Source organism: Neovison vison, chromosome 8 (assembly GCF_020171115.1).
Source record: "Neovison vison isolate M4711 chromosome 8, ASM_NN_V1, whole genome shotgun sequence".
NCBI lineage: Eukaryota > Metazoa > Chordata > Mammalia > Carnivora > Mustelidae > Neogale > Neogale vison.
The window spans coordinates 3,276,262-3,302,441 of record NC_058098.1 but is presented as its reverse complement, the minus strand read 5'-3'; the positions used below and the strand labels follow the sequence as shown (position 1 = coordinate 3,302,441).

General features: G+C 59.6%; 1 protein-coding gene across 1 annotated transcript in view; it reads left to right on the top strand.

Moving 5' to 3' along the window:
• Positions 1-26,180, top strand: part of PHACTR3 (phosphatase and actin regulator 3) — a 199,606-nt gene that overhangs the window by 161,327 nt on the left and 12,099 nt on the right. The window contains exon 8 of the mRNA XM_044262737.1: positions 5,524-5,677. Coding sequence (XP_044118672.1) covers positions 5,524-5,677 — 154 coding nt within the window. The remainder of the gene's footprint in view (positions 1-5,523; positions 5,678-26,180) is intronic.

Genomic DNA, 26,180 nt, shown 5'->3' with positions numbered 1-26,180 from the left:
GCTACAGACTGGCCTCAGTGTGGGAGCCACTGTTTGGGGGCGCTGGGCAGCAGGCAGGGCAGGACCATCACCCTTGTTAGACGGAAGACACATGGGGAGAGCTCCACCCCGGCTGTCCGGCTTTCCGCTGGGGCCTGTCCCGGGGTTGGGGGGGTTGGCCTAACCAGGATGAGCGGGTAGAGAGGGGGGTTCTGGGCTGTTGAAGCAGCTGGAGTCTATAGGACAGAGACAGGCTGTGTGAAGGGGCCCCGGATGTTGGCGTGGAGGCTGAGCGATCCAGGGCACCGGGCCGTGCCCAAGCAGGTGGAGCTCCACGAGGCCCCGTGCCGGTCACCTGTGGGAGCGAGGCCTGAGCTGGGGTGTAGGAGGTCGGGGGCACAGGGGGACCCAGCCCAGACCACGCTCAAAGCCACATAGACCTGCGGGTGTACATTCAGGATCTTCAAGGTCAGGATGAGCAGAGAGACGGAGAATTTTAGAGAAAAGAACTATGAAGGAGCACTGAGTGTGTTTTCTGGGGATAAAGCACGCAATGGTTAAAACTGCATCACAGCCCACAAAAGGTGGCCCCACCGTGTCACTGATGGTGCCCAGAGAGGCCGGAGGGCCCTTGTCACGCAGGCTCATGCCCGAGCCGGACCCTGGGGCCAGTGGGGGACCCCTGCTACCCTCGTCTCTCTCCTGGCGCCCAGCCCTGCTTGCTCCTTCCAGAGTCAGCTCGTGCGACCTGAGCCCCCAGGGAGCCGGGTGGCCAGTCCGGCTGCGTCAGCAAGGAGAGGGTGCGTGTCCTCGGAGCAAAGACTTGTGCATCTCCGTAATTATGTCCTTAGGATAAATTCCAAGGTGCCACTCATTGAGGAAATTCTGTCTCTTGGTGAGTTTAGCTTCAACTGCCAAAACCTAGTAACCTGCTGACACTCTGGAGAAGACCTCAAGTGAGCCCATAAGTTTTTGGGGTGACCCTGCTGTGTGCACGGGCTGTGCCTGGGAGGCTGGGGGAACCGCTCGCTCCCGGCGCAGAACGAATTCTCGTTTACAGATGGTGTATATCATTACTTCGGGGGCAGGGGCACATCCCCCGGCACATTCCTTCTATGGAGTGAAGCTAGCTTCTGGGACCACAGGTCCCCAGGTGCGGCAGTGGGGGGCAGCTTTCAGGTCCCCACTCAGATGCCACCTCCTCCAGGAAGCCTTTCCTGATGTCTCCCTCACGCCCCCTTTCCTCCGAGGCTTATTCTGCATGGCGCTGTGTAAGTCAGCAGGGGCCGAGGTTGTGCGGGAAACAGTGAACAAGGAGCAGCTCTCTGCGCGGGAGAGCCCGGCAGGTGTGTTCTCCGTGAGTGAGAACGTCTCCCGCTCACGCAGGGACCGCGGTGAGGAGAAGAGCCGGGCAGACGGGTGGTTCCGAGGTGCCGTGAGCCTGCGCCCGGGGAAGGCACGTGTCCCGGGTTCCCGGCTGCGACAGGCGCTTGTTGGCACCTTCCCCGCCCTCACGGGAGCAGGCGCGGCAGAGAAACCCTCACCCCGGCGGGGGCGGACACAGCGTAGCAGGAGCCTGGCCGCCCCGAGCAGATCCGTGAGCGTCGCTCAGCCTGTCTGTGCTCCGGAGAGCAGGTGCTCCGCGTGGACAGGCTGCGTTTGAGAGGCCGGGTGGGGACCGGGGCGGGGGGGGGGGGGACATCCTGAAGGAAGTGGGTAAACAAGTCTGCGGTGCGGGAGAGAAGCTGGGGCTGCCTGGGGAAATCCCGAGCCATGAGCAGGGGGCCTGGAGGGTCTCGGAGGACGGCGGCGGTCGTGTGGGAAGCAGGTGTGGACAGAGGGGTCTGAGGATGGAGTCCCAGGGCACAGAGGTGGGGAGATGACAGGGAACCAGGGAAGGAGACTGAGGTGTGGCCGTCGAGACCCGAGGACCGCAGCCCGCGTGGAGGTCTGTGGGGAGGAGGTGGGGAGCCGTTCACCGAAGAAGGGAGAGGCTGATGGCCTGAAGGTCTCCAGGAGCCCCTCGCTCTGCTGCGGTGGTGCCGGGAGCAGCAGGGACAGGCTCCCCACGTGCTGGGCCCTCAGAGAGCGTCCGTGAGCGCCCGTGAGCGGGGCGCGTGCAGGGCTGCCCCCGCTGGCTGAGCTGGAGCCCGGGTGCCGCTACTCCGTGGCCCTCGGGCCGCTCCCGTACCTGGGGGAGGCGACCGCATCACCCCATCCTGCCCGCCGTGCCCCGCCCGTCAGTGGCGTGTCGGAAAGGCGCCCCCAGCGTTTGCTCGAGTTGAACTGGATGTGGTAATATCAGGCTCAAGCTTTTAATTTACTTAATTTTGGGGCCTCTACATTGATTTTTTTTAAAAATTGGCTTTTGCTAATACAGAACTCCATCATCTTGAGCGGGGCTGGTCTGAAGGCCCAGGAGAGTCTTGGCCTTGGAAAGACAACACCGTTTTCAACAAAGGCACCAGGGAAGGACGTTGTGGGCTGGGTGAGCTCTGCTCAGATCCGGCGCTGTGAGCCTTGCACGTGGGCACGCCTGGGGAGCCCGCAGACCGGTCGGAGGACGGCAGGTCCCAGGGAACCAGGCCTGCCTGCACCCCCCCCCCCAGGGACTTCCCGGCGGCTGGCGGCTGGTCTGCATCGGGAACGCAGACTCATGGAGTTCGCGTCTCCTGCAGGCCTGGAGGGCAGAGGGTCTGGTGCTGGACAGAGTAAAACTTCCTTCCAGAGGCTCAGACTCTTGTCCTTGGATGAACGTGCCCTGTTTCCATTTGCAGAGTTTCAAAAAAGTGGAGGCTGGACATTTTTGCCAGTTGTCTTATTGCTTTTTACTTAGAATTTACGTTGTTCTTTTTTTTTTTAAGATTTTTTATTTTATTTATTTGACAGACAGAGATCACAAGTAGGCAGAGAGGCAGGCAGAGAGAGAGGAGGAAGCAGGCTCCCCACTGAGCAGAGAGCCCGATGCGGGGCTCGATCCCAGGAGCCTGGGATCATGACCCGAGCCGAAGGCAGAGGCTTTAACCCACTGAGCCACCCAGGTGCCTCTGTTCTTTCTTTTTAAATAGTTCTCTATTTTCATAGAAGGGAACTATGTTTGCGATAAAAACAGCACAGAAGAGCAAAATGAATATGTAAGATGGTCAGTTCCTGACGTTTCTCTGCCAATGAACAGTGTCATACGTACTTGCAAAAGCAGATACTTTCGCATACGCAAATACGTTTCCTCGGACGACGTATGCACTGTAGGACCAGCTGCTGTCACAAAACGCTACAGCCATCCCACGAGTGTCTTCCTAGCACACAGTAAGCTACACGCCGCCGTTCACCACGGTTCCCACGGCCCAGTACTACGAGGCGCCGTGGTCTGACAGGGTCTGTTGGATTTGTCGGTTGTGTGGAATTTCTTACTTTCATCAGTGGTGCCCCAGGAAGACCTTTCCATGTGTTCTTCCGTGCTCATCCCGCGTGCTTTGGGGAGCACACTCCGGGGTGGGACTTCCGGGTCAGAGCACGGGTGTGTCCGGGGAGCACTTGGGGAGTCAAGCTGCACAGAAGGGTCCCACAGCCGCTGCTTTCCAGCGTCTCTGCCCGCCCGGGTTGGCGTGTGCGCCCTGGGATGCGTGCTCAGTCACGCCGGGGCTGGCCATCAGGTGCACCTGCCGGTCAAATTTATGAAAAGTTTCATGTTTATCTGGAAATTTCCTTTTTTGACTTTTAAGAAACAAAACCTAGCAACCTGCTGACACTCTGGAGAAGACCTCAAGTGAGCCCATAAGTTTTTGGGGTGACCCTGCTGTGCGCACGGGCTGTGCCTGGGAGGCTGGGGGAACCGCTCGCTCCTGGCGCAGAATGAATTCTCGTTTACATCTGTAAGTCTCTGATGAGGGGATTTTTTTTCAGTGAAGAACAAATATGATTAAAGTTTATAATAAGATAGCCAAGACATTTGCAATGTGCTTAAAAGACTTTTGCTATCAAGCGCTGGAAGGATTAAAGTGCACCCAGGGCCGTTTCACGGTTGAGCGCGTCCTGGATCTCCGAAAACCGCAGCCCCTTCTCGCCATGTACCAGACCCTTGACATTCACAAGGATCGTCCCTAAGACCTTCGAGACTCCCTTAACTCATGAAGGCCACCACGGCGCTCTATTTCCCCCAGAACACATAGTAAAGACTAACCGAAGCCGTGTGCCTCCTTCAGGCTCTCTGTGATCCTGTAAAGCTACTCAAACAAATTCCGGCCGGAGCCCTTGCTGAAATGGCTTGAACAGTCATTCGTTTTCTCCGTCTCTGAAACACACGGCAAACGAGCTCACATTAGAAATTCAAACCTCAGCGGAGCCCCAATTTTTGTGTTTTACTTTATCCCAAACTTCCAAAAATGGTCTTGGTATTAGACTCATTTCTTGCTTTCCGTTCCCATCTTGGACACTGGGCGCTGGCTGTCTTTGGGAGCCTTTTTTGGGGGCGGCGGATAACATTTGCCTCTACCCCTGGGAGTGTGACGTTGGGTGATGGTTTGAGTCCCGAGATTGAAACCCGTGTCCCAGTAGAGATGCAAAACCAGTCACCCTGCCTTGTACTTCCCCGGTACTCACCAGGGTAGGTGGAGCATCTCAACGAGCCCGAACACGTCCATCTCCCAGCCCACTAATGAGTTCCCATCCGTGAACACCACCAGACCCCACCTCTCTTAATTTAGACACTCTGTCCTCTGAGATCTTACTTTTCACCCCGATTTCACTCAGCCGATCCTAGACATCTGTGGAAATAAAGGTCGGCCTCAGCCTGGAGACCCTGCGTCGGCCCCCCACGCCCTCACTCCCCGGTCTTCGTTGGGAGTTTGCTGCATCAGCACAGATCTAGGGCCCGGGGAGGGAAAACCACCCTTGAACTTAGTCTCGTGCAGGAAACAGAATAAAGTAGCTGGCAGGGAAGAGATTGGATTCTGGGGCATTAACGCTGTGGTGTGCTGGCGGTTGGAGCCCGGTCAGGCCTCTGTGGGAAGGTTCAAGGCTGGCTGTGGGGACAGGGCTGGCCACGAATGGTCGAGCGGAACAGGGTGGCCGGTGGAGAGCAGACCCGCTGCAGAGGCCCAGAGGTGGGACGTTCTAGAGACTGAAGCCCCGCGTGGCCAGAGGGCAGAGGTCAGCGGGGAGTGTGGACCATGTGGGAGAGGGGGAGAGGACGGGGGCGGGGTGCCACGTGGAAAGTAACTATAAGTCACAGTCCACACTCGGAAGAAAGCCTGGGAGCCGTTAATAATCACGCAGGGCACCAGGTGTCGACCAGGACCGTCCCTGGGGGCCGGGGATGTGTGACTGCTCGCCCACCCGTGGAACACGTGGCCCATGGTGGAGATATCACCGTGTCCCCAACTTGCCCACATTCCCGCTGGAAGGCACCCCACGCTGACAGATGTGCCCCAGTTGTCCGGGTGCCGATGCCTTCTCCCAGCAGGGTGGGTGGCTAGCTCAACCAGCCAGCGCTCGGCTAACACTGGTCTTCTCGTCCCTTCTCTCCCCATCTCTGGTGGTGCTCAGGAACACTGCCAAGGAAATGCAAGAAGGAGCTCTTGGCGGTAAAGCTACGGAACCGGCCGAGCCAGCAGGAACTGGAAGACAGGAACATTTTCCCCAGAAGGACCGATGAAGAGCGGCAGGAAATCCGGCAGCAGATCGAGATGAAACTCTCCAAGTGAGTAGGGGCACGTCGCCTCAGGCAGAGGCTGCGTGCCACCGGGCAGCCCAAGCCCCTCGGAGGCCCTGCCCTGCCCTCCCGGGGCCGTGCTGTCTCAGGGCACCCACACGGGGCTCTTATGGTGGCTTTTCCCCTCGCCACTATCTGCACTCGGCATGGGCCAGTGCGTTGTCGTGGGGAGCTGTCCCGTGTGCCGTTGGGTGCTGAGCGGCAAGCTGCTCTACACGTGACACCCTCCCGTGACCATCAGAACTGTCCCCACATGTGTTCAAATGTCCCCGGGCGGCAGGGAGCACATCCTCTGCCCCCCAGGGGAGAAGCTCTGGTCTCTAGCGGCCAGGCCAGGCACCTGCAGGAGTGAAAAGGGGGTCGCACTGGGGAAAGACAGTGACAGAGTTGGGGGGATGTGCCTTGTCGGCGTCCGGGGCCCAGGGGAGAGTCCCACCTGGTCACTTTCCTACCAGAATCACATTTAGCACGGCCACATCTTCTAAGTTTTTCGAGAAAAGCTGGAAATCTATTTGGGGGGCACGGCGTGTGCCGAGATGAGCTCATCTGCTTCCTGGCTGTGCCCCAGACCCGAGTGAGCTCCCTCGCTCCCAGTGGTCCCCTCGGAGGTCCTGGGGTTGGCCGGCTGGAGAGTCACTGTGCTACGGGCTGGCCGGCGTGGAGCTGTGGGTCTTGGCAGCTGGGGTCTTTGGGATCTGGTTCCGTAGCCCAAGAAAAGGATGCTTCGTAAGGTGCACAGGGTGGGGTTATGACAATGGGGCCGTTTCAGGGGCCGGCTGACTCTCCAGGTTGCTTTCCAGGGACTGGGCTCTCAGGTCCAGAACCCAGAGCACGCCGGGCCCCCAGCTCTCCCCAGCCTCCCCGGCCGCGAAGCCAGCCCAGAGCTGAGCTGGACCGGAGCGCTTTTGCGGGGAGTCTGGCCTTCTCAGCAGGTTGGGCCTCTACTTCCTGCCGTCCTCCCGAAGCGTGGGGCCAGATCACAGCCCCAGGATGTGCGAGTGGGTGTTGGGGAGGAGATACAGATGGGCTTCAGGCACTGGTGCTGGTGCTCAGCTGCTTGCGTGTTGTCGTGTCCCCAGCCTCCCTCGTGCACCTGTGCAGTGTCGGCTTGAAGGGACCGTGTCCCGGATCACCTCCAGCCCACCCGTGCCCTCTTTAAACCCTAAAGCTGGTCCCAGGGAGCAGGAGGAGACAGTATCCCAGTGGTGAGCTAGACCAGCTACCCTGGGCCTCCCCCTCGGGAGGCCAGCACGTCACATGAAGAGCGGGACACTCTGTGCTTCCCAGACTGCAGCGCCGTTCAGGGGGCTGTGACGAGAGCCTCCAGGTCTGCAGACGCCCGAGGGACCGGCCTTCGTTGCCCTGTCGGTGTTGCTGCTGGAGCAGGAGCCCCATGTTCTCCTTTCCTGCTGTTCTTGCGATGGAGGAGATTCCCCGTCTCCTCACCGGGGCTTGTGAGGCTCACGTGAGAAGCCAGGGAGAGCGGGTGTGCCCTGAATGGGGGCCTCCTGCCCTCACGCTGGGTCATGGTGGAACAGTGGTCCTGAGCCTCTCTCTGCCTCCGTTTCCTCGCAAACTGCTCCTTTCTTTCCACTGGGGCACAAGCCGTATTTACACAGTCCCACGCTCGACAGTTACTTGCTGAATAATACGACGTGGCAGACACAGGGCAGGATGCTAGGGTGTCATAGCAAACAACACAGAGGCACTCTCTGCCCTATGGGGCTCACAGCACCTGCGCGTGCTACAGGCATGGCTGGATCCAGGTGCTTGGATGGCATTGGCAGGAGTTGGTCTGCTTCTGTTTCTTGACTCTGTCGTGCTCTGTGTGGCTTCATTCTCTGGCTCTTTTACTTGACCCCCTAATTGCCTAATCCCCAAAGCTCCAGGCTCCATTCCTGAACCAATCCCTTTGACCCAGAGGACAGAAGGGACTAAACTGGACAAGTCCGGATCACGTGCTCGTCCTTGAGCCCGTCACCACGGCCAGGAGCATATGCTGTTTGGTCCAGCTTGGCGAGCGTTGTCGCTGGTCTTGTTGGGTCGGGTGCCCGCAGGCTTGGTTTTGTCTTATTTCTAGTGACACTGTTAATCAGTGCTCATCAGCTGCTTGGTTTCTTTTCATGAACTTAACCTGCTGCTTTTTCCATCTTAATAATTTTAGGAGTGTACTTGGGAAATCGCGGCTTCCGATCCTTTCTCAGTCTGGGGGCTCGTGTTTCATTTCGTTCCCACTTTCCTGGGTGCAGGAAGGTTGTGGGGTTTCCAGCCGTATCCTCCGGGCGTGCACAGGTCTCTCTGCAAAGGGCCAGAGAGGAACGCTTCCAGGCTCTGTGGACCCGAATGTCGCAGCAGCACAACCCTACCCTTCCAGTACTAATGCCACCAGTAGCCCGTGTGGCGTGAGTGGGCCTATGTACATGCCAATAAAACTTTATTTACAAACGCAGGACACAGGACGTAGTTTGCTGACCTCTCACGTATGTTGTGGTTCATGCCCTTTGTGTCATGTTCAAAAAATCCTTCCCGACCCAGAGGTAAAACGTTTATTCCCTCACCGAAGGATTTTGAGCTGACTCCTAGCTCTGCCATCTGAGGATGGTTTTCTGTTTGATACACAAACCAAGTTTCTCTTTCAAAATAGAGTGTTAAGTGAGTTGATTTAAAGAGAAAAGTAGTGGGGCTCCTGGGGGGCTCAGGGGCTAAGCGTCTGCCTTTGGCTCAGGTCATGATCTCAGGGTCCTGGGATCCAGCCCCTTGTCCAGCTGCCTGCTCAGCGGGGAGCCTGCTTCTCCGTCTCGCTCGACCCCTCCTGGCTGCTTGTGCTTGTTCTCTTTCTCAAATAAATACAAATCTTTATTTAAAAACAAAGGAAAATAGTAAACAGTGATGTATATGTGGTTCAAACCCAGGACAAAGCTATCATGAGGACCCCTGGTGTAAGAGAAGCCCAGGGATCCCCACCACTGTCTGTGGGTGCAGAGAGGAAGTGGGAGGGGGTGGGGCCAGGAGCCCCACCTGAGGGCTGCAGAGGTTCCCCGAGCACACGCCCTGGACTGGACCTCCCCCATGACTTGCTGAGGCTGTAACTGATGTTCGACCTTGGACGAGAACCCAGCAGCCCCTTGGGCATCCTTTGCCAGGTGTGAAAATGGAAAAGCGGATCCAGTTCTGGGGCTCCTCAGAGGGGCAGTTGAGATGTCGGGTCCCCAGAGGGTCTGCTGCTTGCTTCCCAGCAAAAACAGTTAATTGGATCCCTTTGTCTTTGTTTTGCCTCCTTCTGGGGTCTTCACGAGTACGTGCTGAATAATTCAGCCCTGGTTGCCATGGCAACACGCCATCTGCCTGCCCCCCTCCAGTGTATTGGGCGTTTCTATTTTGTTTTATTTTCTTTAATTTCCAGACCTTGAAGATTTTATCTCTGGAGCGCTCCCAGGGCTGTTGGGGGTGAGGCGGGCACCGTCCCCAGCTCCGTGCGCAGGGTCTGGGGACTCGGGGACGTCGGAGGCTTCCCCTGATGCGGTAGTGTGGCGCCCCTCAGGACCACGTGCACATGTGTGTGCGAGGGCAGGCAGCGTGTTAGGAACCCACAGCCCCACTCACCACATGGCAGGGGTGTTCTGGAAACCACGCCCAAATTCAGGGACCTGCGCACTGTGTCAGGGGGGTGTTTAAGGGGTGCCCGGGTGTGTGCATTTCTCCGGGTGGACCCCAGGCCGTAAGTCCTACTTGCTTTCCCTCATTTAATTCCATCCTTGCAGGAGCCGGGTGAAACAGGTGTCTTAGCTTCATTTTACAGATGAGAACATTGAGCCTGGAAGAGGGGTTCAGTGACTCACTCAGGGGCCCACAGGTCCCCCGGATCCAGGTGTGTCCCCTGAAGCCCATGCCCAGCCCCCCGGGGAAGTGTTCCAGGACAGCTCCCGGCTCATTCATCTCAGGGTTTTGAATTCTCATAGTCCTCTGGCTTCCGTCAGGGCGCGTCTGGGCCCCCAGCCAACACAGGCGGCCCCTGGGTGCAGAATCCTTCCCGTCCCGGTCCGGATGGGGGGCAGAGATGACGCAGAGCGTCCCCCGCTGTGGAGCGGGGCAGGGGGGGTTTGTGATGCCCAGAACAGGCCCCTGGAGCCCAGCCTCACGGTCACGGCGGTGGGAATTCAGGCAAACGCTGTCGGCTCTGAACCTCCCTCCTGCTTGTAAGGTGGAGACAGGACAGCGCCTTCCCCACGTCGGTCCTTGCAAGAGCATAAAGCGTGTTCCCGGCAGGAGGCACTGGGGGGGGGGGACAGAGCTGCTGCTGGCAGGTGCCTGGCTGGGGGCCCCCTTGTTTCATGGTCGCCTGCGCCGGAGGAGGACGGAGTGAGCCCCCCTCCCCCGCCCCGCGCCCTCCTGGAAGCCAGAGCGGCCTGCGGGCCACGCGGCGGCACCAGTGTCATTCTCGTGTGCTCTTACTTGCGGCTGCTGTATGATCCGCCTGGAGACGGGGGGCCTCAGGGACGCACGGACTTTCGGTCAGCTGTCCCGTGGGGCCTCTGCGCTCGGGGGCCGCGTCGTGAGAAGCTGATGAAGGCCCGGTCATGTCCTTCGGGACTTGGTCCTCAGCGTGTGAACACGGGAGTTAAACGGTCCTCGAGCTGCTACCTTTGTACATTTTGTACAAAGCCGCATCCAGAACGTCTGCGCCGCTCAGCCTCCATGGAAACCCAGGCTCCCAGGGGGAAAAAAAACAGAAAAAACAAAAAAACCTACTGTTGTGTGCGGTGACCCACACCTGCCACGGCCACCTTGAAATCTGCAGAGCCGGAAAGAAGAGGCCGGACGTCCTGAGGGACGGGGATGGAGGCCGGCGCGGGCTTTATCCCGGGCTTGTCTGGCCTTGAGCACCAGCTTTGGGACCTTCCACGGAAGCCTCAAGAGTGGGGACGGTCCCTTTCAGGGTCCCTGTTCTGTGGACACAAAATTTCAAAAATAGAGAAACCGTTCTTTCTGTGGGCTAACCAGAAAAAAAAAAAGACTTTTAATTGCGGGAAAAGAAGCGCTTCCTTCGGACGGGGCCGAAGCGTCGTTGTAGGGACGTGGGGGCCTGTCCTCAGAGCAGCAGCCTCCGTAAATATTTGCCAGTTGAAGAAACGTTGCTCCACCCCTCCCCCTGCTGGCCTGCAGGGTGGGAACCACTCGGCTCAGGCCCCCAGGCCTCCTGCAGGACCGTCTCATGATGGCCGCTGGGGACATGTATGTGGAGTCCCGTCCAGCTTCCTGGAGTGCTGCTTGATAGTCTCCCCTCGAAGCCTCACAGGGGCTCTCCGGGGAAGCCGCTCTCCGCCACCGGGCGTTCAGATGAGCGCTGGCTCAGACCAGGGCCGTCACTTGCCCGCAGCAGGAAGTGCGGGTGGGTGACTGGTCATCTGGTCACGCCTGTGCCCACCCCTGACTGCGTATCTGGATCGCTGGGGAGCTTGGTGGAGACAGATTCCCAGACCCCGCTCCGAATCTCCCAAGAAGGAGTCTCTGTTCTAACAGGGCCCTTCCTCACCAAGTGTCCCTGCTGCCTGAGCTGTGCTGGGTCTCTTCCTCAGGGTCTTGGGAATACTGTTCTCTGGGGCTTCGGGATCCCCGTATGCTGTGCTCTCCACGACCACTGCCTGTTAGTATCTTAAGGAGAAAGCACACTTTAGGGGCACCTGGGGGGGCTCTGTCAGTTAAGCATCTGACTCTTGATCTCAGCTCAGGTCTTGATCTCAGGGTTGTGAGTATAAGCCCCATGTTGGGCTTTGTGCTGGGCGTGGTGGCTCTTTAAAAAAGAGAGAATGTACACTTTGGAGTTCATCATGTTTCCCTTTTTGCTTTGGCCACCAGGATGCTCAGAGCCAAGTGTGCAGCTACTGTGGCAATGCTGTTGTATCATCTGGGGTGTGCGTCTGCGTCTGACCTTCTCTTTTATGCCCTTTGCCTGGATTTCCTCAGGTCTTTATTTTATCTCCATGGGATATGATTTTTCTATACATGATTTCAAAATCATTTCCAGATTTTACTATAAAAAGCAAGTAAAAATGCATATTTTTTTTTTTTATGGAAGACCCCTCAGTGAATATGAGATTTGGCCACGTTAGCATCCTGTCAGAAGGGTTTCCGTGGTGCGACACCGAATTCAGATGCTGGTTTTTAGTAGTGTCTCATCTCGAAGGAGCGGACGCATCTGCCAGCTTTGCTGTTCCCTCCCACACTCAACAGACGGGGAGTTTCCCTCAAGATCTTTACTTTTAAAGTAAAGCGACAAGGCTCATTTTCACACAACCGTGTTTTCCTTTTTACGGGCTATTTTCATGAGCTGCGTTTCCAGAAACGGGAGGAGGAGAAGTAAAGCAGGAAGAGCAGGAGGAGGAAAAGCACTTTGAATGAGACAACCTCGTTCCTTGGGAGGGAGGCCGCTTGTCGGGGAGCACAGCCGGACCCCAGCAGGTCCCCGTGTGAGCAAGCCTGGAGGGGAGCAAGGCTGTGAGCAAACACGGGAGAAGGGGAGAAGCTCTCAGCTTCATTAGGAATCACAGACACGAAAATCTCTAACAACAAAGAATCTTTCCTCCCCAATTAAAATGACAACAGAACTTTCAAAGAATACGATTTTGAAATAAGACCCTTTAATATTCCTATAGACAGAAGTAGTAGTAAGGGACTGCAGGATCTGGCCCAGCCCTAATGAGGTGGCGGGTTTCACGCCCTCCCATCTGCCAGCAGATTCTGCTTTGCTGGGGGTGCGCAGTGGCCCCCAGGCCGCTGGGGAGGAGACGATGCACCTGTCGACTCTCCGAGTCTTCCCAGCCTCTGCCTTCAGCACGGTGCTGAGAGATGGGCATTCCCGGGGCTTCCCCACGGTACCTGGGCTGCTTCTCTGGGAGATGCTCTCCTGACCCTGCCTTCCCATCATGACCAGGTCGGCACCGAGATCCGTAGTCAGAGCACATGTTAATGACTTGGTGCTGGTGACCCACCACTGTGTGGGGCTCTGGTCCCGCCCGACCCCAGAGTCAGGCTGACCCGGGTTGAACCGCGCTGGGCACTGAGCCATTTGGTTTTCCGCCTGACCGACGTCCCGGGCCGGAACTGTTGTCTCTGCCCTGCAGAGGAGGAAACTGGGCCCAGAGAGGCAAAGTGGTGTCCCCACGTCCCAGTTAGTGAGCAGCAGACAGCAGGATCCAGAGCCCTGCCCCTGGCCACGGGGCCTCCCCAACTGAGGCCCAGGCATCCGGCCCCATCTTGCGCACAGAGTACAAAGGTACAAACCTACTGCAGCTGAAGCTTCTGGTGTGTGTCCTGTTAGTGAAGCTTTCCCCTCGGTGTGTGTCCTGTTAGCGTCCCCTCGGCTGGGCTGAGTCCGCCGGCTTCAGCCGCAGCAGCCCCAGGACTCGGCTCTGTGTCCCAGGTCCTGGGGACCCTGGGCACCGTCGCTGCATCAATGCAGGAAACATGGCTCTCGGGCCCACGGTGGGATCCCCCGCCCCGTGCAAGCCAGCGCGCCACCCCCCAGACCCAGCCCCGGCCTCAGCCTGCACGGAATGCCCCCCGACCATGGCACTTGGTGTCGTCCCTACAAACTCTTCGAAATTCTGCCCCCGACCCTGAGTTTTTCTGTGGCCGCTGTGCTTGAAGGCGAGGTTTACGTTACGCAGAGAGAAGGGAGACCTTGAGGCTGCAGGGAGACGGGACTGGACGCGTGCGCTTGGACTGCAGCTCCTGGACGCGTGCGGCGTGCTCAGCCCCAAGTACAGGAGCATCTGGTTCTGGGGGCGGGAATGGAAAGACTCGTTCTGAGATGCTGAGAGCGACGTGTGACCCAGCCACAGAGCTGCAGGGTCTAGTGGGGAGAGAGGGGCCGGGCAGGAGGGAGGCAGGGATGGGGCCGGGCATCAGAGAGTGGGTGGCTCCAAGTGCGATTCTGACGGACCTGCAGGCATCGGTTAACCTGCAGGCAGGAGCACAGGGATGTCCCAGGCTGAGAGGCCCCCACAACCCCCAGAACCCCGCTAAAATGCACCAAGTCCTGAACCAGCGTGGCTGTGAGGACGTGGCGTAGCTGTGGAGGGGCATGGTGGGCAGAGGCCCAGGGGGGCCGGGAGTGGGCTTTCCATGCTCCTCGGCCACAAGGAATTGCCTCTGCTTATCCCTGGCCCAGCTCGGGTGTCCCCCCCACCCCCGGGCCCTGGCATAACCACCCCGCCCCCTGACTCCCCCGATGATCACACCCTGCCCCCCCACTTCCCCCAACGCTCGAATCACATGCCGCTATTGTCCTCGTCAGCTGCTGCCTGAAATCGCTTCTTTGTTGGCCGCTTCAAGGTCCCCTTCCCCCCAGGACACCGGGATCCTGTCTGTCTTGTCACTGGTGTGTCCTTGATGCATTCAGTAGGTGCTCAATAAGTTGGTGCTAAGTGGTGAACAGAGACGTCTGGTCTTTGTAAGCGGCAGTGAGCGGCCCCTGAGGGGTCACAAGCAGGGGTGCGTTGGGGTGAGGGCACCTGAGGAAGACCGCTCTCCTGATATGTGGGGGGTCGAGTGCAGGGCAGGATGGGGCGAGTGGACACTGGTCCTGCAGGGGCTGTTGGTCAAGGAGTTGGACAAGTCACACGGGCCATGCGCTGGACGGCATGGACTTGAGAGCAGGGGAGGAGAGAGCAAGCCTGGGGAGGGGTGAGGGCTTGAGCTCGCCCACCAGGGTGGACCTGGATGCTGTGCCCCGGGAAGGAGGAGGGGAGATGCGCGCAGGAGGCTCCGTGTCCCTCTGGACGGCGTCAGTAGGGTCCCTGGCACATTAGCAGTGGTTAACCCAGAGTGTAGGTGAGCTTGCGGAAGGCGTGTGTAGACCACGGGGGCCTGTGCGGAGCCTCTGCTGGCAGCTTTGAAGGGGTGGCTTGTGGCCAAGAGCAGCGCCAGCTCAGCATCAAGGCCACTGCGGGTCTCGCGCGGTTGTGTGTTCCCTGTTACTGTCCGTTCATTTCCTCCAGAGGTCTTCCCTCTGACTTCTCGCTACTTCCACAGACGTTTTCACTGACCTCCGGGGACCTCTCGATTCCCTGGAAACAGGGCAGCATTAAATGCAAGCAAAGCAAAATGCAGGGGCCTTGGAATCCACTTTCTTTGTTCTGAAAGCCGGCAGGGCTTGAGCTGTTGGCCTGGCTGCATAGCCTGGGGTCTGGGGCCGACATACTAGGAGCGAGTTGTTTCTGTTCGGATGAAGCAGGCTGTGGCGAAGGCTACGATCTTCCTGGACGCCGAGGAGGGCCGGGCCCGAGCTCTCCCCGATCCATCAGGGGTAGAGTTTGAGCGGCTGACGTGGGACACAGCCGGGAGAGGTCTTGGGTCGAGGACCACCCCTTGGTGGCAGAACGCCCTCCCAGCACCAGCCTGAGCCTCGGCAAGAACCCTCAGAGCTGAGCTCGGCTCCCTGCGGCACGAGAGCCCGAGCACTGGCTTGGGGTCCAAAGCTGCCAGTGGGTCCGTTTCCAAAGGGGTTTTTAGAAAGTGGAGGAAAGATGGTAGATGAATAGATTCATGGAGAACGCACCGTGTCCAAGATCACTCGTGAGCAAAAAGACAAAACAACCCCCCCCAAAAACCAAAAAAACAACAAAGAAACAAAACTAACAGCTGGGTATCTTCAGGAAGAAGCAGCACAGTTGTGTGGGGAACGTAATTTGGAGCTATAACGGGCTTTCCTTTTCACTGTGAATCCCGAATGCACAAAATGTGGGATTACGCCTATGATTATTAGCCTTTGAGGTCATGCATTTAGGAATTGAATGAAAGACCTATGTGTGCTGGGCACGCTGCGTCACTGGAATTTCACCCACTGCCTCTCTGGGCTCGGGACCTCGTGATGTCACGGCAGCTGAGCCCTAGGTGACGGATCTCACCGTCTCTGTTGTGTCCGTGAGGGAACTGAAGCTCGGAGCTGATCGTAGCTGGGGAGTGGCTGAGTGAGGCCGTGAGCTTGCCCCTGCCCCCACAGCTCCGATCCGAGTCCTCGGAACCAATGCCTTGGCCGCCCTGAAGCGCGCCATGGCCCTCCCTGGTCCGAGACCCCTGATCCGCTCATATGATTCGTGCGGTTATGTGAGTGGGTAAGTGGACAGAGAGATGGATAGAAAGATGGACAGGGGCGCCTGGGGGCTCAGTGGGTTAAAGCCTCTGCCTTCGGCTCAGGTCATGGTCCCGGGGTCCTGGGATCGAGCCCCACATCAGGTTCTCAGCTTAGCAGGGGGCCTGCTTCCCCCACCCCCACTCTGCCTGCCTCTCTGCCTACTTGTGATCTCTGTCAGATAAATAAATAAAATCTTTGAAAAAAAAAAGAAGAAGAAGAAAGATGGACAGTTAGGTGGCTGTGTAGGTGGGTGGGTGGACATCAAGGTGGACCCCCCCCTGGGGGGAAGGCTGCAATTCAGTAAGAATTCGGTTCCACGAAGTGTGCACATGGATGGAAAGGCATCCTTTCCATAGCGGGGCGTTCAGATATTTCCAAGCAGTGATTCCACTCCCCGGTTTGGTGTGTGACCGACACATTCAGGAGCACATCCGTGGGCCACGTGCCTCTTCGGATCCACGGTGGGTGCTCCTGCTTTTGGAGCGTGGGTCCGTCCCGGGGCTGTCCTGGCGGGGACGGCACGCGTCTCCTGCCGCACAGCTGCTCTCCAGCCCGCTGACCAGACTGGGCTGCAGGTGCTCAGGCACTGGGGTGGGAGTCCCCCACGTGCCCCCGCACTGTCCCTGGAAGGCTGGCGGACGTCAGGACGTCAGGGCTGCTCCAGAATTCTTCCTGAGCATTTTCAGGAGGGGGAGTGGAGTTTTCTGCAGCGACAAAGCCTCTTTACCTGTGACTCTCTGGCGGGAGAGGGGTTAGACTGTGTCTGCACAGCTCGTGGGCCGGGCAGGACGTGTGGCAGGTGGAGACTGTGTCCTCGCTGAAAGGGACAGCTGCCGTCGCCCACAGCGTGGACGTCCCCTCCAGCACGCAGGACCAGGGCAGTGGGATCGTTCAAGGGAACCTGGCAGTGTTGCGGATTTCCTTCAGTTAAATGTTGGCAGCCTATTCACGTTCTTAAAAAACGAATGTGTGGACCCCACAGAATACACTGGTGGGCCACATTTGGCCTGGGGTCACGTCTTTGGACCTGTGATATGAAATCCCTTGCGAACTCGTTTTCTGAGAAGCCCATTCTGGGCCTGTGCTGCGCGTGGGGGACTTTCGACCGTGGAGTTGCTGTAAACGCGCAGCATCTCATTGGCTGTCAGCGGCGGCAGCGTCCCCGAGGCCCAGAGTGTAGTCGCCAGTGCCCCATAGAAGCTTCCTCTCCCTCTGGCAGGGGCACAGCTGCGCTCTGAGAGCTGGGGTAGGCCTCTCGGCTCACCTCGATCACAGATGGCAGCTGGGGGGGAAGCTGAAGGTCTCAGCTCTGGCCAGAAGGCCTCTGCTGCCGTCCGGGCCCTGGTTTCCAGCTGCCTGACGGCGGGCGGCCACCTCCCTGGCCTGCACCTCCCGTTCCTCCTCCGTAGAACAGGGATGCTTCCAGAAGAGTCTGTCTTGTGGGGCTGCAGGATGGAGGCCACGGGCCAGGACACGGGAGATGCCTGAGATGCCAGGAAGGGGGGAGCCCGGGGACAACAGGACTCCCACAGGGAGAGGGAGTTTGTGTTTTTGTTGTCAGTTTCCGGAGCTGTGATTTCTGCACCGATCAGTTCACCTTTCCCAAGTGCACAATCCACTGCTTTCTGGGGGTCTGTACCGTCGTGTGCCCCCACAGCCGGTTCTAGAACATGTCCGTTCCCGCCGGAAGCAGCCCCTCCCGGTTGCCGATCCCTGGGCCGGTCCGGGGGCCCCGTGGGTGCCCTGTGTACTCACGTTATCGTCCCAGGGATGGGGCGCGACGGTGTAAGCCGGCCGGCCCCGGACGTTAGCGAGCGTTAGCGTCTCTGTCGTCTCCGCGTCACCTTCATCCGACCTTCAGCATCTTTCAGGACCTTCCTCGCCCTCTTACCCGTCCTCCTCCTGTCTGCCGCCCCTTCCGTCCCCGTCACCGCTGGCAGTGTCATTCTCACGCCGTCTCACGCTCGGGAAGCTCTGAGGGAACCGCGGCCTCAGCCCTTTGACGCCCACGAGCCCCGTCCGACTTCCAGGGGACGGGCGCCCGGTCCCGCAGCCCAGTCAGGAGCCTCCCGCGGCGCCCCGTCTGCAGAGACTCAGGGGGACGGGGCGGGGGACGGGGATAGACGTCACAGACCCCACACATCCTCTTCGCGATGCCGCCACCGCCTGTGTCGCAGGACGGATGACGCCCTCCGCTGGGACACGTGGGGCAGGCAGTTCCCCGTGACCCTCTTTTGATCCTGAGATCCTAAGAACAAAGACTCTGCTTAGCTGTTCCTCTGCCCTTTTTCCATTTTCGGGGAAGCAGATTTGGCTGACGTGCTTCCCAGCCCTCTCGGGGTCTCGGGCGTGTTCCTGCGGCTTTGCTCCTATTTCCATTTAGAAAGCTCCAGGTGCCGGCAGGTCGGGTCTACTCTATCCTGCCAAACCCTCTTGGCTGTCAGCTCGGCAGCACCTGCCCGAGCCACCGTGGTGGTGAGGGGCCGGCCGCCCACAGGACACAGCCTCCAAGGTCAGGAGGAACGCTCTCATTATGGGGGCAGTCAAGGACTGATTGCAAAAATGCAAAAAAAAAAAAAAACACCAGAGGCAGGGCTGTGAGCAGGCCCTGTGGCATGTGGGGAGGGTAGGATGTGACCTCTGCCCCAGAGGGAGGGTGCCCGGCTCCCACAAGGCATGGGTGGCCGGCAAGGCCAGCAGGGTCCGGTCAGAGCCTTGGCTGTAAGGTATGGGTCTTGCACATTCTGGGTTTAGACGGAGGTAGCTAAGCAACAGAAAACAGCACTTCCAAATCAGGAAGGGTTTGACACATGGAATCCTCCAAGAACATACGTGTAGATCTTGGTCTTTGGGTGGAGCTCATGGTCTGCAGGGAGCGCCAGGCTGTGGGGCTTGGGCTCCTGCGCTTGGGCCATTGTGCTGGGAGCCCGTGGCCTTGAGTTGGCCTGGGGTCAGCTGCTCTTTGATTTTTCCTGGTTGCTTGGGAACCTGTCAGAGAAAGTACAGCGTGTTTTGTAAGAAAAAGCAAAATGACATCAAAATGACATAATTCGGTATCAATAAAACACGAATCCCAAACTGGGGAGCAGGCGGTCTGGTGGTTTAAAGGTCCCCAGGCTGGGACTGGCGACTGAGCCCGGGTGCCTCCCACTGTCCGAGCTTGGGGAATGGGTGTGGAATTCCTGCCTGCTCACATTTTCAGGGACTGAGTACACCGGCTCCTGCTTTAGCTGCCGTCGGCGCTTAACCCTTTTGAGTCGTGGTTGTAGCTGTGACGATGCCACGGGGCCTTTATTAACATTTATTAAACTTGTGTTCTGTGCCACAGTCTCTGCTTGGCCTGCGTTCGTGGAGGCACAAGATGTAAGTGCTAGATCGGTTGTATTTTGCGGCTAAGGGGATGGTGGCTCAGACAAATTAGGTAGGTGTTCAAAGTCGCACGAGTAGGCTGTCACAGAGCTGAGATCTGACCTGGCAGGCTGTCTCTGAACACCGGGCCTGGAGCCATTCCGCGTCATGGAATAGTTGCAGACTGTGAGGTCTGTTGTGGTTGCTCCATAGTCACTGAGAGCCCAGGCTCCTCCCGTCTTCCTGCTCGGTTATGCTCACGCTGGCATTTATCCTCCGTGGTCTGAGATGGATGCAGGAGCACCAGACATCGCATGTAAGTCCCAGAGGCACACACCATGCTAACCATGGGTGTTAGAGTTAATTCACTTGTGGAGATAGAATGAAGAGAGGGGGAAGGAGCCAGCAAGCTGATGGACCAGGGAATGGAAACATTCCATGGCAGGCAGCAGCAGCTTCTAAAGCAATCTGGCCCGAGAAGTCTCCATGGGCTCAGGCGAGTGCCCCACGTACGCTCTAGTGCTGGGAGTTGGGAAGAAGCTGGGGGGGGGGTGGTCTGCAGTGTGGACAGACGCTGTTGTCCCTTCCTCAGTGATTACCCACTCTGACAACCTCTCAGTTCAAGGACTCCTTTCCTGAGCAACTTCTGTGCACCACCCTCCACTCTGAGCTCCGGGGACAGGGGAAGGATGGAGGCAGGGCCTTCAGGACCAGGGGACAGGACAGGAAGGGGTCAGCTACGCAAGTGTGAGAGATGCAGGGACACACAGTGCGGGGTGGTGGGACACGGGAGGTGCTCCCAGCATGCCGGTACAGGGGTGCTGCTGCCCCGTCCCTGCCCCTGCTTCACCTCTCTGAGCTCTGCGGGCCGGCTGCACCCGAGTGCATCGATGGAGCTGCGTGTCCCGTAGGAGTCATCTGGGCGGCGGCTGGTGGGGGCTTTCAAGTGCAGATTGGGTTTCCATCTGCCTTGATGGTGTGCCGTCCAGTTTGGGTCCCCGTCTGCACCCCTGTCTGTGGCCGCCCTGTCCGCGCCGCCCAGGCCCACACGGGACACGGGACAGGGCAAGACACCGGTGACGCCTCAGAAATCTGGTTAAAAGCAGAAATTATAAACGTGATCTGTTCTTGCTCGGAATCCTTTCCTTCAGCCCCAGTCACACAGGTGATGACCGAGGACGTGCCCCGGAGGGAGGACACGCGCCCGAGGGCGCAGAGGTGGGGTGCACTTCCTACGGGTTCTAGTGTCGGGTTTTTGGGAGAGGAGTGAGCGCGGAGAGGCGCCAGGAAGGATCTGCGAGCAGAAGCCCCCGGAGTTTTCGACTCCCTCCCATCGTTTTCACTCCCTCTCGCACACTAGCCAGCAGAATATTTTTAGCATCTTCACTTTCCTGACGCCAAGCCTTCAACCCTGTTCTCACAGAAATGTTTTCCTTTGACACCCATATTAAGTCATTTAATCAATGTGCATAAAATTTAATTAGTTCACCTAATCAGAAAAGTAAGGACACCCGCTACACATAAGTTTGGGAACACAGGGAGCTGTTCCGACGGGCAGGGGCTTACCATGAAGAACAGACCATGAGGGGCAGCGGCCGCGGGCCAGGCACGGTCCCGGGGTTCCGGCCTTCCAGGACTGGGAGCCTCGGTGCTTCCAGAGCCAGTGAGTGGGGGCACTGGAGAGAGCCCCTCCTGTGGGATCGTCATCCTCATTTATAGACAGGGAGGTGGTGTCGGTTGGACCGCAGGGAAACCAGTAGGAGACAAATAGGGATTTATTGTACAGTGTGGGCGTGGGTGAGCGCGGGGCTGGCTAGGCAGGTCTGAACCGGTGACACGGGCTGTCGGGAAGGGCTAGAGCGGTCAGGCACAGTGTCCACAGGCGGAATTCTGTCTTCACCAGAGAGCCTGAGCCCAACTCCTAAAGCCTTTCAACTGATTGGACCAGGCCCATCAGAGCATTCAGGATAGTCTCCCTTTCATAAAGTCACCTGATTGTGGACTGTAATCACATCTACAAAAGACTGCCATTGTGGCACCTGGATGAGGGACCAAATGGACACCTGGGGACTGTCACTGCCAGGTGGACACCTCCGACTATCACAGAGCAAAAGGCAGTGAGAAGTCCATGAGCAGGCTGCAGATCCCAGAGCTGATTTGTGCAGAAGTTAGAATCCCAGCCCAGGCCAGGTCCGGAGCCCAGATCCTTAGCCACAGCGTGATTCTGCATTTTCCGTCTTCGCGCTTCTGCCCATTCTTCCCAGAGTCCAGCGGGCCGAGCCTTCCAGTGAAGGCTTGTGTAGTCACACCTGTCCTTCTCCACGTGTGTGGAGTTCAGTGCCGGCCACTGCTTCCTTCGTGCAGGCCCTGAATGGGCAGATAATGTCGGCCCTGCATTTTGCTGTAACATAAAGGGACTTCAGAAACTGTCCGTCTAGAGCCGGAGCCGCTGGGTCAGAGGACACGGGCGTTTCTAATCTTGGTGGAAGGCGGCTGACGGTCCCACCCATGGGGGCAGAGGGCTGTTGGCCTGCACTGAGGCCCACACTGAACTTCCCGCCGTGGGGCTCTCGGCCATTCTGCGCATGACGCAGGGACTCTGATCGTGGTTGTTACTTCAGTGGGACCTGGGGGGTGGGGGGGCCTTCGCGTTCCACACGCTCACCGCTGCTGCTGCCCGGCACCCCTGGGAGACGTGGCTGTCCTGGGACCCCCTGGCTGAGCGGCCGGCCCTGCGCTGGGGTGGGGCAGTGGCTGTGGGAAATCGGGGGCGGGGGGAGATTCTGGGTGGATGAAGGCCCTGCCCCGGAGTCATGGTCCCGGCTGTGCGTGTGCCCAGCCCCCATCTCCCCAGCGGCAGGCAGCAGGTGGGGCCATGGGTGGGGTCTGGACAGGCTCACATCCCCGCCACAGTCCTGCTTTCTCACCTCCTGCCCACCTCTTCTCCCCCTCCCCCCTCCAACCACGGAGGCCCAGGTGTGCGCGCAGACCCCATAGCACAGGACAGCACCAATGTGGGGTGACTGCAAGGGCCTGGGGGGCTCAGGTCGGGGGAGCTGCTGTTCCCCAACATGGAAGCCTCTCCCCGCTCAGAGCCCGCAGCCTGTCCCTGCTCTGTCTCCTGGGCCTGGTCTTTGGGTCACCCCCTCGGGAGGCCTCTTGTCCCCTGGCCTTCCCTCCCAGGATGGCCACAAGTTCCTGTGGGTCCGCAGCCCTGACAGCACCCTGGGGGAGCTCCCCACAGCCGGCGCGTGGCCCAGGGCCGTGTGTGGCAGGAGGACACCCCACGGAATGACTGCAGGGACACTGCCCTGCCCGGGGGACCCATCCCAGGCAGAGAGGCCAGCACGCCAGGGTGGCACCAGGCTGGAGCGGTGGCGGGCTCAGGGTTCCTGGGCAGGAGCTCCCGGAATAGCTCGGCGGCCGTGGGTATGGGGCTGTCTGCACGGCCGCTGCGTCTTCTCCCTCCGAACCCGCACCCTGTGTCCGTGGAAGGAATCTTTCTCTGTTCTTGCGGACACCGCGGGGATGTTAGTCCTGTTTGAACCCCAGCCAGGGACGGAGCCAGGGTTTGGGTCTTCGACGTAGGGCCAAGCAGGAGGCTGGGATGTGCGGCTTCTGACCCGTGTCCCTCCTCCCTGAGCCAGGCCTACTGTCCCTCTGCTGCCCCGAACTCCCTGCAGCCTGAGCGCCGTGCGGGGACAGTTCTGGAGCTGCCACCGTCCTGGGCCTGCTGCGTGCCGGGCCCTGGGCTCCGGGCTTCTGCGCCAGTTCACTTAAGTAGCCGCAGCCCTGGGAGGCAGGTGCCGTCGTCCTCTGTTCTCAGGGGAAAAAAGCGCAGCTCAGAGGACACAGGGCTGCCCCTGTCGCAGAGCTGGAGGGTGACAGGGTGGGGACTGAAGGTCTGAGTGGCCTGGGCCGAGATGCATGCCGACCACCTTAACAGCAGCTGCTGCACCCCGAAAGCGCTTCTCTAGGCGAGTGAACAGGAGTCGGATGTGGGGCCGGCGCTGAGAGCCTTGGAAATCCCTGGCGAAGGCACGGCAGGTGTGGCGAGTGGGAGCCCCAGGCCATGGGGGGTGTGGGGGACCAGGGCACGCAGGGCGAGCCAGACGGGGCTGAAGCACAGGAACCAGCGGGGTGCACGGCTGGTCCCCCCCACAGGCCCCACGGGGACGGGCACATGAGGAGTGGGGCTCGGGGTCACCCTGGGAGCCGTGCGGCGCCCGGCGTGAGTCCCAGCGGTGCTCTTTCCCGGGGGCTCCATGCTCTGCGGAAGGAGCCCTTTCCCCCAGGGAGTTGGGCCAGCGCCGGGTGGGGAGGCTCAGCCCACAGAGTGTGGTTCAAGAGGCTTCTCTGGGGTTTTGTGAGCTGTTGGTAGGGACCTCGGCTTGGGAGTTCTGTGGGTTTTGGCAGAGGGTTCTCGTCAGTGGGTGATAGGGTCTGAGGCACAGGAGGGGTTGGGGGAGTCCGGTGGGTGAGAGCGGGCCACGGGGACAGGCAGGGCTGGGGGAGCCTCGGCCTCTGTGGACGGGACAGCCCGCCCCCCCACCCCGAGCAGCTGCAGGTCCAAGAAGGCCAATGGTGACTGTGGTGAAGGTGGCGCCTTCCAGGGGCTGTGTCTGCAGTTCACGTCCCGTGACTCAGTTTCCCTGGCAGATGAGAGGTGGCGAGATGGTAGCGAGCAGAGGAGCACATCACAACATTGGGGTTCACAGACCTCAGGAAGTCTGGGGCTTCATGGCTCTGGAGAGAGGGGCTCTGTTCCCCAAGTCCCTGTATGCACCGCTCAGCAGCAGCAGGCTGGGACGGGTCCGTGCGCAGGACCCCCTGGAATGGGGACTGGGGACGGGTCCGTGTGCAGGACCCCCTGGAGCGGGTACTGGGGACGGTCCGTGCATAAAACCCTCCCCAACCAGCCTCCCTCCCAGCTGATGAGCAGGGTCGGGCCCACATCACGGCCCCTTGTCCATGGACAGCTCTGGGGTCCTGGTCTTGGGGTCTGGCCAAGCCCTGGGGAGGACCGCTGACCTGGCCCAGAAGGAGGGGAGCGCGGGGACTGCCAGCCACTCTGCCCCACGCTGTGCCTGGGGGAAAGGGGTGGGCACCCAAGTAGGAAATTTTTCTGTATTTTCCAGGAAAGTCAGGAAACAGGGTATTTCATATTTGATGATTGATGGTGAAATTAATTAATGTCCCTTCATGCTCTTGTTTCTTAAAATACCAGGTGAGCCCAAAACACACCTGCCTGCTGTGTTTGGAGTGTAGAGCATTGATGGGTCTGGTGGCCAGGCTGTCCCCAACCCCATGAGGATGGGGCAGAGGGACACCTACACCTTCAGTCCCCCTGGCCTTGCAGGGCTCCTGGGGCTGGCCCCATGCTGGAGAAGGCCCTTAGCTGGTCCAGGCTGTAGGCAGGCCTGGCCCTGATGGCATGGTGCCCTGGAGGCAGGGCCGGGTCATGGCCAGCTGTGGCCCGAGCTATGCTTCCCAAGGTCAGACGGCCCTATGGTGATGTCCCCACCCAGCACAGGTGCGTTTCTCCCACGCAGGCTCCATCGTGGTCCGCTGAGACTGGGGCAGCTGGCCTCATGAGGGGGCGGGCTGGGGCCGCTGGGGTTGGAGGCTGGGCCATCATGTGGAGGCCCAGGTGCCCACGGAGGGGAGGGGAGCCCACGGAAGCTGCCACGCTCCTGCAGCCTCTCTCTGGCTTCCAGCTGCTGCTCCAAGCCAGCCACACAGCCCTGCCGGGGGGCTGGGACGTATCGGGAGCCCCGACCCTGGAGAGCTGTGGAGGTCCCTGCACCACTGGCCCAGGTCAGCTGCTGGGAGCCCACGGTCACTGGGCAGTGGGACAGGGTGGGCGCTGTGTGACGGTGCAGCTGGGTCACCTCCATGAGGGTGGCTGATGGCTGGGCCTCCGTCACCACCCTGGGCCTCTGCTGGTGGGAGCCTCGCACCAGTGGTCTGACGGAGGAGGGGTGAGTGAGTGAGTGAGTATCTGACGGGGGAGGGAGGGAGTGTGTCTGAGGGAGGAGTGTTTCCTGGGGATCCCTTCTGATGGGCATGGAGGCTGCCAGCAGGTTAGAGATCGCAGCCCCCACGGTTGAGGCTGGAGGAGACCTGGGCTCAGCACACCCGTTGGGCACGGTAGACACCAGTAACAGTGGTGGCCCCTGTTTGTTCCAGCTTCTTGTCTCCGAGTGTCCTCCCCCCTCAGTACCCCTTAGGGTCCCTGGGGCAGGTGACAGCTGAGGACCAGAGGCTCAGGTCAGGGAGGGTGTTAACAGGAGGCAGAGCTGGGCCTCGACTTCAGCCCCTGTGCGTGTGCGGTGGCCCTCGGCAGTGGCCCTTGGCGCTGGTGGGGGCAGAGCAGACATGTGACCGCCTTGTGCAGAGCCGGAGCCTCGTGGACGGTGCGACCGTGTCCCTTATTCCCGTGCGGCCACACGGGCATCTGGTCAACCAGCTGCCCGAGGCCATGGTTCCTCACTGCCACGCACCCCTCACCCTTCATCTCCTCCGTCCCGGGTTTCCCGGGTTCGCAGCAGAGGGCCGGGTGTGGGGCATCCGTTTGGTACAGAGGCGGGAGGGCCCCGTGGGACCAGGAGCCCAAGCTGGCAACAGGTGCTCATGGGACACACACCCACATGTGCATGCGCTGTCCCCTGGGGTACCACGCCCCTCACGTTGCCCTTGGCTGGGTGCTCTAGACCTTCACCTCCCATTGGGGCCCCCAAGGCCTGTCGGCGCGCTCCCTGCCCCGGCCAGCGCTGGCATCCCGGCCTCTCCTGCTTGCACAGGTGGGGACCAGGCTCAGAGATGGGCACAGCCTCTCTCTACCCTGGCACGCCTTTTCCTGCTGCCGCTCCCCCCGCGGCTCTGTAATTAGCTGCCACACTCCAGCTTTCTCCGTGGGAAGAGTCAGAAATAGACCGTGTCTTCCCCGGCGGCACCTGCTGCTCACTCGTCACTCGCGGGGCTGGGCTGGGGCGCGTTTCTGAATCG